The sequence below is a fragment of the Centruroides sculpturatus genome, unplaced genomic scaffold (genome assembly GCF_000671375.1).
Source record: "Centruroides sculpturatus isolate CEXI.00-Female unplaced genomic scaffold, Cexi_2.0 scaffold1007, whole genome shotgun sequence".
NCBI lineage: Eukaryota > Metazoa > Arthropoda > Arachnida > Scorpiones > Buthidae > Centruroides > Centruroides sculpturatus.
In genome coordinates, this window is record NW_019385177.1 from 205,009 (window position 1) to 222,796 (window position 17,788).

At 29.2% G+C, this 17,788-nt stretch overlaps 1 protein-coding gene across 1 annotated transcript in view; it reads right to left on the reverse strand.

Moving 5' to 3' along the window:
- Positions 1–1,248: 1,248 nt before the first annotated feature.
- LOC111635781 (leucine-rich repeat serine/threonine-protein kinase 1-like) overlaps positions 1,249–17,788 on the reverse strand; it is a 90,715-nt gene continuing 74,175 nt past the window's right edge. Inside the window, exons 23-38 of the mRNA XM_023380851.1 lie at positions 17,535–17,657; positions 17,263–17,459; positions 14,201–15,342; positions 13,355–13,562; positions 12,534–12,647; positions 12,367–12,459; positions 12,028–12,279; positions 11,671–11,925; positions 9,795–9,917; positions 8,891–9,086; positions 8,699–8,805; positions 8,463–8,557; positions 8,110–8,388; positions 7,863–8,041; positions 2,797–2,916; positions 1,249–2,710 (exon numbers count right to left, since the gene is read on the reverse strand). Coding sequence (XP_023236619.1) covers positions 2,367–2,710; positions 2,797–2,916; positions 7,863–8,041; positions 8,110–8,388; positions 8,463–8,557; positions 8,699–8,805; positions 8,891–9,086; positions 9,795–9,917; positions 11,671–11,925; positions 12,028–12,279; positions 12,367–12,459; positions 12,534–12,647; positions 13,355–13,562; positions 14,201–15,342; positions 17,263–17,459; positions 17,535–17,657 — 3,827 coding nt within the window. The 3' untranslated portion in view covers positions 1,249–2,366. The remainder of the gene's footprint in view (positions 2,711–2,796; positions 2,917–7,862; positions 8,042–8,109; positions 8,389–8,462; positions 8,558–8,698; positions 8,806–8,890; positions 9,087–9,794; positions 9,918–11,670; positions 11,926–12,027; positions 12,280–12,366; positions 12,460–12,533; positions 12,648–13,354; positions 13,563–14,200; positions 15,343–17,262; positions 17,460–17,534; positions 17,658–17,788) is intronic.

Below are 17,788 nucleotides of genomic sequence, written 5' to 3' on the forward strand. Positions count from 1 at the left end.
TGAATAGGCAATCTTTCCTTCTCCGATGTTAGCTAGATATGGATTATATGGTGCGATCGTAAAGTGTCTCCTCAGTGTGGCTCGGCTGACTTGCCGACGTCTTAATTTACTTTGTGTCTTTGGACGCGCGACGTCATTATTTTGAAGCGCCTGTCGTTTGCATGAACTTTAAATCGCACTGTATTATCAGTATGTCTACTAAACCATAAGATTTATGTTGATTTCTTTATAGGTAGATAATGGTTTTGAGTAAAGCCCCTTATGGAAAAAATTCCGGAAAACGAATTTAGAGAATTTTTCTTTTTCGTACAACAAAACGAGTGCAGAAAATCGTGTCGAGCAGCTGGAGTCGAACCACTCCTGTCTGAGTGCCAGCTGACCCTCTTACCTGAGGGAACTAGCCGTGGTCCAGTCTCGTACCGCCTGCAATCGACTGAAGTTGGCTCGAAACAAAAAGTAATTGACGGAACATACAACCGTAGGTCTTTGACCTAATGCTCGGTATATAAACCGGAATGGGCTAACTTCAAGCCCACTGCTCGTTCTAAGTAAACGTGGGAACCTTCGATCCTCACCTACTATATGGCCAATGTAGGTAAAGCAATGTAAGGGCTAGGGCTGGGTTAGGCTAGAACCTACCTGGCCCGCAACAGAAGCGCAATGCTTAAGAAACCAAAAAGATTTGACGGAACGTTGAAAAGAGGTCTATAGACCTACAGCTCGGCTATATGCTGGGTGGCACCGCAGATCGACAAGTTAAGCATCACTCAGTTCTTGTGTGTGTCAAACAGCTTAAAGCTGTACAGAACTATATGTATGCGTTAGAGAGTTGGACTTGAGAGCGAGGAAGGCGAGAATGGCTGATCCCTGTTGGGTTGTACTGCCAGAGCATTTAACTCGGTCTGATTTTAATTGTTCAGACATCTCAGTGATTACTGGGTGTCCGACTGCCTATGATTAAGATACAGTCTCTTTATACTCTGTAGAGCCATTTGGCAGAACAGGGTCAATACTCAGTTCGTGATATTAGTCCAAAGATCAACCTAGATGTATCAGGGAGAAGTCCTAGTACATCTAGGTTGGTCTTTGGACTAATTGATTTTTTTTATCTTGATTTTTGTAAGCAGTCATACGCTTAAACGGCCATCTTAGTGCCCACATGGTAGATTGAAAAGCAATGTATATTATACATTTAATTTATAACAACATAAAATTTCTAACATATTTTATTTTTAAGCAATTTCAAAGAATGAAAATAAAAAATTCAGTTAAGTTAAAAGAAAATTTTTCAATTACATAAGAAAGTTCAATAAGAAGATAACAAGGAATAAATTAAACATTATTCATTATAAATCTACCTTAAAAAAACAGATCACATATATTATAGTATACATTCAACTTGTAAAATACATAGTCAACGAGTCTTCACACTAAAAGAGTAAACAGATTTTAAATTAGAATATGTTTTAACATTTAAAATTCAGCAAGCAATGACATATTTATTTCAAAGGACAATTTGTTCATGCTTGATTCGTCGAATTCATTTTTAAAATAACTTTCTATCGTATAAATACAAATATTCGAAATTCAAAGATTAATTTCCATTTTTTAAACACAATATCACAGGATGATCACAATCTCCATTACTCTACACAAAACCTAAAAATAATATAGCTATAAATATAATAAAGATTTAAACTCCAGAAATCATCCAAACAAATAAAAATAAATATATTTGGCAGATCAAGATCATTTGAAAAATGTCATGAGTATAAATTAGTCCTCATCAATATATAATATTGATTTTATAATTGTTTACTGTGGACAAGTTACTATACAAAACAGAACTTTCAGATCTAAATTTATATACTTTCAGCAAAAATAAACTAAATATATATTATAATATATATGTATATATATATACAGAATTGCTTTTTGTTATTTTTTTCATGAATTAGCTGCTTGTTGGACAAATAACATTTGCATTATTTTTTGAAATAACTAAGAATCTAATATTGAAAATCCCTAGAATGACATAGTTAACAGGTACGCTGTGACAGAATATTTTTTGAAATACTGTATAACAGCATTTACTGTTAAGAGCTCATATTAAATATTACTATGAGCTAAGAATTACATGTACACATTATCACAGATTCATAAAGAATACATAATAATAAAGTGAAAAATGTAAATGGGAAACTGCACAAAATATATTTACATATTTTTTTCCTAGTTTCTACAGTATTCTGTAGAATGTGATTATTAAGATAACTTCATCATCATCATCATTATTATTATTATTAAATTATTATCACAGTATTGTAAATTACATGGAATGCATCTGACATTTTTGTTTCCTTCAATCAACCACTGGACCAGTTGTCTGTCCTGATCAGCAGAAGATACATGTTGTCGTGTATGTGAATGTTAAAATTAGGAAGAGCCGTGTATCTGCCGATCAGATTACGGTAACCTTTCCCTACGGCTGCAATGAAAGATAAAGAAATGTCTGGCGTGATTGGCGATTCCATTTTAGAAGAGAATTTGATGCCGAGCGGAAGAATGGCTTTCACTTCTTCTTCAAAAGGACGAAAGATCGTGATGGGTCTCATGGTAATGCTTTCTGCAACGATGATGCAACCCCAAGTTGTTCCAATATATAATTCTGTACCGAGAACTGCCATGGCAGTCACTTGGCATCGCCCGGCTGTTAAAAGTAAATAAATTACATTAAGTCATTTTAATAATAGTAGAATTTATGTTATTTAAGACCACAGTAAATTAAAAACTTACGGCTCAAGTGCTCTTCGATACTTATAGACATTAAACTCTCGGAACAGGGTGCGAGTTTCGAACAATCCAGTTTATGTAATATAGTTCGATTAACTGTATCCCAATGATAAGCAACACAACCTGAGAAATTTAAGATCAAATACTTATTAAACATATTAATAAATTTCTAACAGTATTAAAAATATCATTTATTTTTGAACATAACAGAAAAAAAAAAAAATTAGACAACTGTTAAATTCAGAATGTTTACTTGTATTTTATATTTGATGAATCGTGAAATTATGTTTCTTACTTACTTTAAATACTTTGAAAGACATAACTATTAATATTATTAACATTGAACAAAATTTTTTTAATAATATATTGTGATAGAAATACACTTTTGAAGACATTACAAAATCAAACAATAAATGCAATATTTGCATGAGCATAATAATTTTGAAATAAATTGGCAAAGAGTATAAATTCTGAATAATTGAAATATACTCTGTTCCAAAAAAAATTGATCCTCCTTAAATTGATAGTAGTAATCAAATTCTACATACAAAATATAAGTGTTATAGGAGAGAAAATTAATATTTAGAGATGGCAGAAAAAGAAAAACAGGAAGTAGGAGCTTTGTCTCTGAGATTTGTTGCTCAGGAGGAAATAAATTGGAAAGAGTTTGTAAAAGCCTTGATGGATGATGAGACAGTAATTGTACAAATAGGAGAGATGACAAAAAGATCATGTATAATGACAGCAAGAGATGAGGCAATGAAAATGGCAATTCTTGAGACAGAATGGAAATGGCACGGAAAAAATGTGAGTGTAAGAGCGTTAAAAGGAAAAATTAAGAGATTACAATTGTTAAGAGTACCATACGAAATTGATAGAAAAGAAATAGAATTAAAAATGAAAGAATATGGAAAAGTAATCCTCATAGAATGTGATTATCTTCTGCCCGACAGAGATATTCTCACAGACAAAAGGTATGTTACCATACAAATGGAGAAAGAGGTTCCTAATTTTATTGAGATACGAGGATGTAGAATTCGAATAGAATATCCCGGTGTGAAGTGGCAATGTGCAAACTGCCTATCAGAAGAACACAGAGTTAGGGACTGTCCAAGTGTAAAGTGCCATCAATGCAATGAATATGGTCATAAAAAATACCAATGTAAAAAGAAAGATAAAGAGAGAAATGAGATTGAAGAAGTAGAGAATGAGAGGGAAGAGAAGCAAGAAAGTGATAAGGATGAAGGAAGTATGGATGAGGCTTTAAGTGAAAAAAGTGTAGAATTAGTAAGAAAAGAATTGTTGGAAGTAGTTCAAAACCTAGAAATGAGTATAGAGGAAGCAAAAGAAATAGGAACAAAAGAGGGAGAGGAACAAGAGATGAAAGAAAAAGGAGTAGTAAAACAAATGAAAAAGTTCAGAAATATGTACTGGAGAAACGAGGTTCTATACCGACTCTATAAAGGTACCGAAAGTGTTCAAGGCGAGATTCAATGGTCAAGTGTACAGGAAGACGAGAATAGAACTGATAAATGAAGGATGGGAGGAGCACGACATCAAAACGTGGGCAGCATATATAGAAGAGCCAGTAGCAGCTGTGAGAAAAGAAATAAAAAAAGAGTGGTGGAGATGGTTTAAAGGTTGTGGCGAACAATATTTTGCCCATAAGGCACAAGTGGGAACTATATTACGAGATGAACAATGAGTTTAATGTTTTTATAGTGTTAGATTTGTGCATTTTTGGGTTCTGTTTAATGTTATCTTAAATGGGGGTGATTGAACTTTTAGAGTTTTGAGATTGTAAATACAGGTGGTTTTTGAAGTTTTGTGAACTGTCATGTTTTCTTTGCCATTACTGCCTTTGTGCTGTACTATCACTTTGGCGGGGAGGAGGGGGGACTGACAATATTCCTTGATTTTAATTGATGTTTTTGAGTTGGTTTTTTGGGTGAATTTGATGCTACTAATTGATGTGTTGATATTTAATAATATTATGTTTGATATGTTTAGATTGCTGTTGATCATCAAGGGATATATGAGAAAAGAAGTTGACAGAAGGTAATGTTGTTATGGTTGTATGCCTATGATGAAAATAGTAAATGGGAGAAAAATGAAAAAGAAGAAAGAATAAAGAACTGGTATGATGTTGAAGTATGTTGGCCTAAACCCTTGATGTTTCTATGCTAATTTGTCGTTGGTCTACTGTGACTAACATGCTGTGTTTCCCAGAGTATTTGAGAAAATAGTAAGTTATTTTATGTCGATTGGCGGCATTTTCCCTACCATCCCTCAGTTGTTCTAATGGACAAGCCGGGGCCAATTTTTTGGCTTGTTGGTAACTTTTGTTTGAGAGGACGGATATAAAATGTCTCGCTTGTGCTGTGGTTGGCTCTGTAGCCCTTCACAGTGCTCAAAACTTTGAGACCACAAGACCACTTAAATTCTACATACAAAATGATGGTGACAAATGAAAAATTCATTACATGACAGCACCAGATTACATCATTAAACAACAGTTTAATCTTGAAATAATAATGACCAAACAATTTTGGGTCAATTTAAAACTTTTATCCTTTTTTAAATTGATATAAGAAACAGTTTATTACAAATGTTACAAGACTGAAATAGGCAAACTCAGTTTGACAATTAATGCAAACTGATCAATGTCAAAGATGGCTTTACAACTTACTAATATGCAACATTTCTGATTCATAGATATTGTTCTTCAATGATGTATTCTCGTGCTGTAATATTGCAATAATTTTTTTTTTCTTTTGGTACCATTCTATGTGAAGAATTTGCTTATTATTACATGTTGACTTTAAGGCACATTATTTTTTTGCAACATATTTATATTAAAAACAAGATAAAAATTTTTTATTACAAAATACAAATATATTTTAGAGAACTTAATCTTAATTTATCTGAAACATAAAATTTTAAAATTTATTATTAGCTACATATGTAACATGTTTATTTAATTCTCTGTAGACTAAGCAATAGGATTTAAATTATATAAAAAAATTAAGCAAAATTAAACATTTGAAGTACATCTGAATAAATTTTTAAATGTTTCAGAAAACTATTAAATTATATTAAAAGAAATCAAACTGAAATATGGATTAAAATTTTTGATTTGTTGGTGAATAAAAAGAGAAAATGATATCAGATACTAACAAATATAAGAATAATTACTTCAAACTATAAGAGATATGGGTATATGAATATTATGTTATTTGTGATAATGTTTACCTTCCATAAAAAACATGAAATAATATAAAGTGCACCTAACAGTCATCAAAACTTATAAATCACTAGAAAAGATTCAATAAAAGTGCTCAAACAATATTTTATAGTCAGAAAATAATCAATTAGTAATCAGTTAAATCTGGAATAACTCCAAATCCAAAAAATATAATTATAGAAATAATGAAAGATTTTTTATTAGCAGAAATTTACATTAAACTAAATTTTCTGGTTCGACATCAGCCGTATTCTAAAAATATCTTTCAAAACAGAACAAATTAAAATTAAAACCTAATGCCTTCTACTGTAATTATTCAATTCTAATTTTATTTATTTTTATCGAGTAACAATAAAAAAAAAGCAAACAAAAAAGTAAAAGAGACCAAGGGAGGATCAAACCTGAATCAGAGTCTGGCACTGTAAACATAACCAACTACACAACATTGCATATCATGAAGGTTGTCAGGCAAACTACTTATTAATTATTCATGTATTTCTTTTGAAGTTTTCTCCTTGTGTATTGCCCATTTGTTCATGCAAATGGCTTTACTTACTTACTGAGATCTACAAGACATATAGCATTTTATCAAAAAATATGCATATAACAACTTGTGACCTCTCCTTGTAAGTTAATCAGATTCTATATAAGTATAAAGGTATATATCACTTAACAAACAACTGCACACACAATGGAGGTCTTATAAGATTATAATAGAACTGAAAAATTTGTAGCCACCTAGGTACTGTTCATAAATACTTATCATTGTGTTACATAGGGTCTATGTAAGTAGTAGACTACATCACATAAGGTTTGTCTAAATACACTCTATGACGTTTGCTTAACAACGTATTTCTTGGAATGTAATCCTATTGTTAAGCAGCACATACCCGTGTATTATTCTAGTTTGTATTATTGGCAGAATCCTGAGATTTGTAAGACTCAGAGATAAATTAATTAATCTTTCTCCAATATATGATTGTCAGAAATATTATTTGCATTTCTGATATACATATTTATTCACTATTCTTAATAAGTTACCAATCAAATCTGTATTATTGTAAACGTTCTGTCTTCTTTTAGAATAATTAATGAAAAATTTGGTTGTGATAAAATTATTAAGCCATCTAATGGTCTTCAAAACATTATAGAATTATATTAATCAAATATATAAGATAAATTTTTGAAATACAGAAATACTTTTAAAATTTTTTGTTTTGTAAGTTACTAATATAATAAAAAATGTCCACAAAACCTTTTGTATCTCCAGCTGTAAAGTTATTTTATTAGTGACTAATGCTTTCGATTTTAAACAGATCTTTTTCAGGTCGAATACACAATCGAATTAGAATGCAAAATAAAACGTAAGTGTATTCGATAAAAAACATTTAATTGTGAAGGCATCCCAGACAGTGCCGTAAGTGAATGAGGATGGTTATATCATAATTAAATATGTATGGAAGAGGAAATCAGTCAAAAGGCTTGGGTAGTGTAATTGGCAACGTGACTACACAGTAAGCAGGAGTTGCAGGTTCGAGTGTCACTCTAGGCAGATTGTTTTCTTCCAGAACTTTCTAAATTATTTAATTTAATTATAATTATTAAAATTAATAAGAGATTGTACCTAACGCCTCCCTCTAGTGACAAATTATTTAGAAATTAATTTCAAATAATCATAAAAAACTAGCCTGATGTAATCCAGTGATTGTTTGGCTTATTAATTTTAAGTTACTAATAATTTAACAATTAAATCTATCTTAAATAATATACTACAAATTATTATTATTATTATTTTATTATAACAAAAATTTAATAAATATAATACCTGGATAAACATAAGACCAAATCATTGGTTGTTTCTGACTATTTGAAACTAATTGAGTTACATCTAAATTATCTATTACTGGATCATAATGGTAAACAACTTCATGAGAAGTGACAACAGCATCATGTAATGCAAAAATTTTCATGCTTCCTTGTGTTTGGCCACACCATAATTCACACCTGAAATATTTAATTTTACTCATAAATATAAAAATTCATAAAGAATCTTAAATATTTTAATAACTTACTTATTATCAGACAGACTAACTGCTGCAATACAAAAAACAGGACAATCCTTTGAACCAAGTTCTTGTATAAAATCGGCAACATTATCTAATTCTGTATTTTCTTCCACTTGTTCTTCAAACTGGCATCTATTTTGAACATTGCACAACCATAACCTTCCATCACTAGTAGCCATTGCTACATATTTTTGATCTTTTAAGTAACACATACTACGAATTGCCGATGACGTTATACCCATTGTCTCCAAAGAAAAACCAGATAATTTGATATGAGATGCAATGCTGTTTTAAAAAATATAATTAAGTGTAAAAAAATGAAGATAATAAAACAAAAAATAAAGCATAAGCTGTATTACCTGTAAATGTGAATCTTTCCTCGTGAATCACCTAACCATATTGTGTCATTAACAAGACATAATGCAGTAACAGTGACTGTTTCTAAAGTCAAAGCCTAGAATATAAAATTTAAAAAAAAATTAAAACAAAATAAATAGAAAACTTAAAATTTCAAATGAATAAAGCTGTAAGAATAACATATAATTTTCAATATTAATTTGAAATGAATAATGTAAAAAAATATTAATATACTAACTTTATAATCTCTCCAACCATGTTCTGTTGAAGACAAAATATCAAGTTGTTTTCCTAGTCTACTTAGCCACACTTCCCATTTAGCTTCTTTTGTTACTCCATCTCCATCTATTAAAAAAGTATTATTACAGAAAATAATGCAATTTGAGGAAATACTAAGTAATTTAAAAGTTTATAAAATTGTAACATTTACTTTCAGAAGACGTAACTTCAATTGCTCCAGCACTCAGAACGGCCATACGATCATTAAGAGAAACAATATCTACTAGATGGGTAAATTCAGGTGCCGTAGCTATAGAAACGATTTGACTTGCAGAAGGACGATCTTTTGGTTGCTGTGACCAGCAGAGAGTCATAAGATCAAGGACATATGTTGGATATAACATTTCCTAAATCAAAAATCAAAAGTTGAGCAATTTGTTATATTGAATGATCAAACAAAAAAGAAATTTGTGAGAAGCAGTTTGGGAAGTTTAGAGATAGTGTAAATTGGTGGTGTCTAATTGACTCATCACAGATTTCCAAATATAGCATTAGCTCATTATTGTTATATAAATTAAATGTCATGATAATTGAAAATTCATTACACTACAAAACAGATTTTTCATAGTAAAAGTTATGTAAAGAAAAATATTTACCAAAAATTAAAATAATGATTTATGAAAAACTATTCCAAATCATCACTCAACAAAAAAAAACATTATTATACAGTAAACAAAGTTATCTGACAAAAAATCTTCAAAACATTTGCATATTTAGAAGAGAGTTTCATGAAATAAAACATTTATCTCAAGAGATTAGATGAGCTTGAAATTCTGTTCATATATCTATGAAAAGAATTAAATTTCAGTCTTATAATGGTAAGCACTTATATTTATTTACTTATTTATTTGTAGTTTTTAATGCTATTCATAATAAATAAATGTTGTTTGTTGTAAACAAATATACAAGATTTAAGTGTTTCTCATGACAAGTAGCCAGTGTCACCAAGTGTAGCTTGTAATGACATCAAATTCCTTGCACTAGTTTTCTTAAGTTCCCTTTTTCTTTGATCATTAGTATATATAAATATATAAATTTATTTAGCTAAAACTTACTCTGTATGTTAAGGATGGTCTACCTCCATCTAAAATATGATCTTTAGCACATTCATGACCTTCAAATGGTAGATGTAAAGTGATCAGTTCATACATAAACATGCCAAATGAGAAACAATCAACCTAAAAAGGATAATGTAATGATTAAACATTTAATATTCTATTCTGCATAATTATAAACATATAAGAATAAAAATTACAATAACATTTTAATATAAATTTATTGTTATAGTAGAGCCTCGATTATCCGACCCCCAATCAACCGACCCCTCGGTTAACCAACCGTCCTAGTCGGCAAATTTCAAATGCCCGCTAGTAATGTGGCGCTACAATATTTGGTTATGTCTTGGCTACTTTAATATTATTTTTACGTGTTTTAGCTGGCAACACCCATTCGACCATGAAAGAGAGCCAGTATTTAAACGAGGCTTAATTTTATAATTTTTAACGATACAATAACGACGATTATGCTTNATTTTTTGAAATACTGTATAACAGCATTTACTGTTAAGAGCTCATATTAAATATTACTATGAGCTAAGAATTACATGTACACATTATCACAGATTCATAAAGAATACATAATAATAAAGTGAAAAATGTAAATGGGAAACTGCACAAAATATATTTACATATTTTTTTCCTAGTTTCTACAGTATTCTGTAGAATGTGATTATTAAGATAACTTCATCATCATCATCATTATTATTATTATTAAATTATTATTAACTTTTACTAAATTATTATTATTACTAGCTATAAAAGATTAGACTTGAAAGTTAAAAATTATAAAGAGAAAATGTTAATAGATATAAAAATTGTAAAAAAGGTTCTTAAGCTTAAAAATAATAAAATATTAGAAGTCTAAGATAAACATGCATACAGTACAAATATTAAGATATATACTAAATATTATAATGAAATGTGTTTTGTAAATCTATTATACTGTTTGATAAAAATCTAACAGTTTTTATTTCTGGTTTGATTAATACCTTAAACATTTAAAGATCTATTGAAATAGTAATGAAATATTATTCCACATATGCAAATTAGTCGTTTCTACTAATATTGGTTTAATTGAAAATTTATCATTTTGTCACATTTTAAAATTATTCTATTATCTTTTGACATAGGAAAAATAATAATAGAAATAAATATACCAGTATTTCCTAAACTAAAGTTCAAATTGTTATCTGCACTGAGCACAGAACTTCTAAGCATTGTTATATATCAGCTAATCATATAATTTATTAAAGAACATAGAAAATAGTTAAACAATATACAATTTATGTATTTTTGATGCAATTTTAAACTTATAAATATTAATTTATATGTAAAATTTAATTTTTTAAGATAATTAAATTTTATAATCTATTAACATGTAATATCTATTTTTATGTTATTATGTAGAATATAAAAATATACGTTATTCATTACCTTGTAAAAATATATACTTCGCTATTTTTCTAATTTATGATAATTGATTATATAATGGTTTGTTAATTCACAGAAGTTAATTGTGTAAAAAGTAACTGTACATCATTATTATATAATTTTCAAAAAATAAAAAAAATTTACAAATTTAAAACACATACAAAACAGTAAAATGATTTTAAAATATTTACAGATATGTATATTTTCATCCATTTCTAATGATTATCATCAGGTATGTCATAACATTTGTATCAGTAAATATTTATAATTCTTTCACTGGTTTTGGGTGTGTTTGTATATGTTTTCATTTTATACAAGTTTATGAAGCAGTGAATGTTACAAATTTTTATTTAAAGTGTTTTAGAAACAGCATATCTTAATGAAATGCAATTGATGGTTATAATTAATTAAAATAATTTTTATTTTCTGTGATGACAATTACCTTTTCTGTATATTCTTCTTCACCATTATATCGCATAATTTCTGGAGCCATAAACCCTTCTGTGCCTCCAAATCCCTTTGTACCAGTTGGTAGTGTTGATCTACTGATGCCATAGTCAGCAAGTTTAATTTCTACAACAGGAAGTGGATAAAGTGCATGGAAGGGAGGAGGAAAATCCCAAACTAAAACATTTTCTGATTTTAGATCTCTATATATAATGTGTTGCTGATGTAAATACTCCAATGCTTTAGCAATCTATTATATATTTATAACATTAATTACATATACTCATTCTATAATTTTTTTATGAAAAAGTTTTAACTTTATAATTTAATTATTAATAATAAATTTAAATACCTGTATAATAACTTTTTGAAGAACATGTAAATCTAATCTTGCTCCTGAACGTCTATAGTTTCTTAAAACAGAATCTAATGCTCCTTGAGGAGCTAATTGTAACACTAAAGCAAGAGGATGCGTGCAAACACCCACTAAAGGAACTATATTTGTGTGACGAAGTGACATAAGTATATTTAACTCTTGTCGAGCTGTGCAATAAGCTTTGCAAGCATACTGTAAAGGATCTCGTTGCCATTTGTTCCATGCTGCCTGCAAATATTTAAAAATACATATAAAGTATGTAGTAAATATTATTATAAAAACTGATTTATATTAAAATAAACAAAATCATTATACTTTATATGCAACTGTATCTGACTGACGAGCACCAAAACCAGGATCAACTGGCTGTAGCATCTTCATTGCTACATTTGCACAGGAATTTGAACCCTTTGAATTACAAATATAAATTTAATAAATTTAAAAACAAATTTTAAATATTAAAAAATTATAAAATAACTTACTCTTTGTTTAACACTTGCTTTAAACACAAAACCAAATGCCCCTCTACCTAACATTTTTCCACGTCTTATGCTGTCAGGTTGAATCAGAAATCTCTCACCAAGATCTACAAATACCTATTTTATAAAACATTTCTAAGTATTTCTATGTAACTCAGGAAAAGCAATTGAATGTTTAAATAAAATAAATTTGTTGTATTAATTAAAAACAACAAATTATTGTTTTACAGTAGAGCTTCGATTATCTGACTCAATTGGGGACTGGGGTTGGTCGGATAATTGAAAAGTCGGATAACCGAAAAGTATGAAAAAATCCATTATTAGTGTAGTATATTATTATATCCCATGTAATTAGTATATTAGTATATCGCTATTAACCTACTTTGCGTTGAATTTTCATCGATGTTAAGCCTAACAAAAATTTTTTAAAATAATAATCATCGCTATTGTATCATTAAAAATTAGAAAATTAAGCCTCGTTTAAATACTGGCTCCCTTTCATGGTCGAATGAGTGTTGCCAGCTAAAACACGTAAAAATAATATTAAAGTAGCCAAGACATAGCCAAATATTGTAGCGCAACATCACTAGCAGACATTTGAAATTTGCTGACTAGGACGGTCGTCTAATTGAGGTGTCGGTTAATCGGGGGTCAGATAATTGAGGCTCTACTGTATTTTGTATTAATTTGCTAAATTATATATAGTTTTAAATTTCATAAAACAACTTTAAAAAACGAAAATTTTGTTTCAATATATCAACTAAGAAAACATATTTCTAACAAAATATATATATTTTTTAAATTATTTGTTATTAGTAACTTACAATGTCTGGAGAAATTTGTGTTAATGATAAATTTCCATGACTTGGACATTGAAGACATTCTTGTTGAGTTGCAACTAAAATACAATCTTCTACCATAAAATTATAAACAACGACATCACAAGCAATGCCTGTGGCACAAATTTGACCCGAAGAATCTTGATCACTATTAATAGCATCATCTGTTCTTCCTTCTGCTGATGGCTTACGACTTTAAAATAAAAAGATGTACCTTATTATTAAATTATAATTTTTTTTATCTATACAGAATTAATATAAATATAAATTATACAAATATACCAATTAATATACAAATATACCAATTAATATACAAATAAAAAGAAAATAACAATGGAGAACAGGAATGTGTTCACTGGAGAGAATTCTGTAAGCTTTGTTTGAGAACAAGGTACTAAATACAGAGTAGGAACAGAATAATTATTAATATTCTATATTTATAAAATAAATTGCAGATTAAATAATTAAATTCGCCCAATAATAATTTTAAAATTAAAATGATTTTTCTTCAGTTTCAGTTGTTTTTAGTTTCTAAATTCTTTTCATTTTTCTCAATAATAATTAAGTATCTTCAAATGTATTTCTTAAAAATAATTCAATTAAATTTTTACATTATTTTATAAAAATATCATCAATTAACATTTAATAGCAATATAGAGAAATTAAAATAATGTCAGCAATACAGCATATTAATGAGTAGCCTGATAGTATGTCATTTTTATAGTATTCCTGGTCTTATTCATTATCAGACAACTTAGAAATGCACAAGAAAGATAATTCAAATATACATGAAAAAATGTCTTACTAATATTACATTATAATTATTCTTACCTTGAACTGTTACTGTCAGGACCAACTCCACTATCACTGTCATGTGATACGGTGCTACTCCTTGATCCCTGATTTCTACGAAATATATTTGGAGAACTGCAGTCTACCTGGTTATTTTGTAATCCCCCTGTCCAAAGATTATTTCCTGAAACTAAACATGACTTTGTAATTGATGGTTCACCTCCACTTCTAGCTGACACATCAACCATTTGCCAACTTTCCTTGTCCCAATGATGATCAAATACTGAAAAATTTTCTCCATTGTATCCTCCTCCCATCAATTCTTCTTTTAAATGTGTAGCTAAACAGTATGTGCAAGGTACAAGTCTTGTGACTAGAAACTTTCCTTCAGAAGTATGAACAAATCTAGTACCAAGAGTTGGATACCAATCCTCTAAAAGAGTATCAACATGATCAACAGCTAATGAAAGCAATTTTGCTACACATTCTTTACTTGGCTTCAATTCAATAACTTGCTGTTTAGTAGTTTGATTTTCTGTAATATCACCAATTACTGGTTTTTGAATAACTGCTACTTGATTTGGAAGAAGAATTTCTAGAATAGATGAATTATTAATATCTACATCATTCCAAACTCCTTCTTGCTGTAAAAGAAATCTCATTTGACGATAATCACAAGGAGAATTATTTAGATACGGAAGAATTTCCTTCATACGGAAAAGTGTAGAATCAAGATAACGAAGTTCCATTCCAGTTTGCCAACAAACCCATTCAGCTCGTTGATTAAGTATGGATGCCAAGAGAGGATCCATTTGTAAATCTTTGGGAAGAATAAAGTAAGATCTTATAACTTCGACAATAAGATCGTCTGCTAGCATCCGGGTCATAAGACGTGACCAGAATCCACTTGGAAAATAAGACATTATAAGAAGTCTCCTGATAATGTCTTCATGTTGCGTTAGATGACTGATAAAGCAAGTTGGAGACATCAAACAAGAAGCATCTTGATCCTGAATTTCAGGTTTTGATATATTATTTGTGAGATAAATTCCTTCAAGTGGTAGTTTTTGTGGTCTCTTCTCTTTACTCTTCAAAACTAAATTAAAAGATGTATTACTTGTAGTTAATACTGTTGAGGTAAAGTTTTTCCTCAAAGCCCAACTTCGTGATCTCAAGGGTATCTATTTAATGAAAAAAAATGTTTTTTCAATTTTCAAAATCTTATTCATTTAAAACAAAAAGTTGCATTTCATAATTCATTGAAACTAAAGTATAAAGTTACAAAATAAACTAATCAACCTTATAAAATAAACTTTTTAAAAATATTACATATGTACTTTCTAAAAATGTATCTAGCAAAAAGAATTTCAGGTAATTTTTTTATATTTGAGATGAAGAAAAGATTTTTTCCCCCTCAAGAATTTGAAAATTAGATATGTTTGCTTAATTTCTGTAAATACCTACACATTAAATATTAATCACAAAAAACATTCTCCAGCATAGCTATTGGGACAAGAATACAAAGTTTAAGTATTGTACTGTTATAGCAATTTTCCAAGTAACAAAAGTATCAAGTGAACAAGATGCTACAAGGTTTCACACACTTTAAAAAATGATCCTGATTTAGCATGTAATTAAGAATTTTTATTTTACTTATTTTCTATTTTTTTTCTCCTTGAATTGCCAATAGCATAAACTTGAAACTGCATGTGTTAAGACTGCATATGGTGGGATCTTACTATAATTCAAAGAAATACATTCAATTTTCAAAAGCATGACAGTTTATTGTATATGACTGATTGAGAGATTTATGCAAATAACTGCATGAAAAATACTAATGTGTATGATGATTAATGAAGAAATACTGTTCAATAGTTTTTCTGTAATAGAAATCTTTAAAAAAATTCAAATTCTTTCTTATATCTTACATTAGCATACCGTGTTTCCCCGAAAATAAGACAGTGTCTTATATTAATTTTTGCTCTGAAAGATGCACTAGGTCTTATTTTCAGGGAATGTCTTATTTTTCCATGAAGAATTCACATTTATTTTTGAACAAAAAAATTCCCAAGTTGAACTTAGACGAGAGTGATGTATAACTGGTTGTGTCGAACTGAACTTAAATAAAACCGAAGTCAAGAACTGAAATGAACTTATAAAGTTCCCTGCTGGAGTGGACTTCCCACTCACGCTTCAACTTAACCTTTTTATAGCATTGACATCGGGCTCGATGACCAATTAGTGCTTACTGAACCATAGCACCATGCAAATGTCATGTGGCGTGATTCCCAGCCGACCAATTAACAATCACCAGCCGTAATGTTATGCAAATCTGTGATTCCCAAGCCAAAGTCTTATGCAAATCATGCCGTGTGGCATGATTGTCTGCTGACCAATCAGTGGCTGTACTTTCAAAAAGCCAACGGAACTTTCAACCATCTGTCGATAACCGTTACAAGAAATAAAAAACTTTGTTAGGTCTTACTTTCAGGGGAGGCCTTATATTTAGCAACTCAGCAAAACTCTGCTAGGTCTATTTTCAGAGGATGTCTTATTTTCGGGGAAACATGGTAGAATATTATCAGGAGAAAATGTCATAAAGTGAATGTTTTTTATTATTACTACTTAGTATGTAGTTTAATAATTTAAAATATCCAACTGGTTTTAAACACTATTGAAAAAAATTGATGCATCTTAAAGCTGCCATGCAATATTAATCAAATTCTGTAAATGAAATAGTATTGAAAAAAAATTTTATTACATCACAGCACAAGGCTACATTATTGAAAAACAGTATCATTAGAAATGTTGCACATTAGTAAGTTGTAAAGCCATCTCCAACACTAATCAATTTGCATTACTTGCCAGACTGAGTTTGCCATTTTCTGGTTTGTAACATTTGGGATGAAAATTTTCTTTAATAGTGTATCCTTGTGCTGTAATGTTGTAAGAAAGTTTTTATCTTTCCACTACCATTCTATATGAAGAATATAGTTAATAATGCACACTAGCTTTAAGGTATGTCAATTTTAAAAATAAATTAAAATGTTTTCTGAAGTCATGTTTATATTATTAAAAATAAAATATATCTTTCTACTCACTCTAACTTCACATCCAGGAAAGCCAGCTCTCAATTGTTCCTCTGTTGGAAGTAGTGATGGAATGAGTAGTGTTCGATTATCCCATGTAAGAGCTACTTCAAATTTATTTAATAAGTACAGAATATAATTTTGAGCATCTGTTGGAGCACACTGAGATGATTTGAATACATGTTTCAAATCTTCAATTTTCATAATTCCTTAATTTAAAAAAAATCAATTATAACAAAACTTTTCTTGTAATAAAATTTTAAGCTTTAAAATAATACACTAACCATTTCTTGCAAATGGATTAATTTCACGAATTGTTACAACATGAGCCAACATATCACATAGCCACTGAGGATCAAGAAAATATAGGTCTTTTAAAGTAGCATCTTCATAATGAAGTAACACTCCTGAAAGAATTACACATTGTTTATTAATGTTAAATAAAAGTTATTTTTCTTAATTTATTGAAAATTTTTAGAACATTAAATTTAGTATAGCATTAAAAAAAAATCTATCCAAATTACTTATAAAATTTATT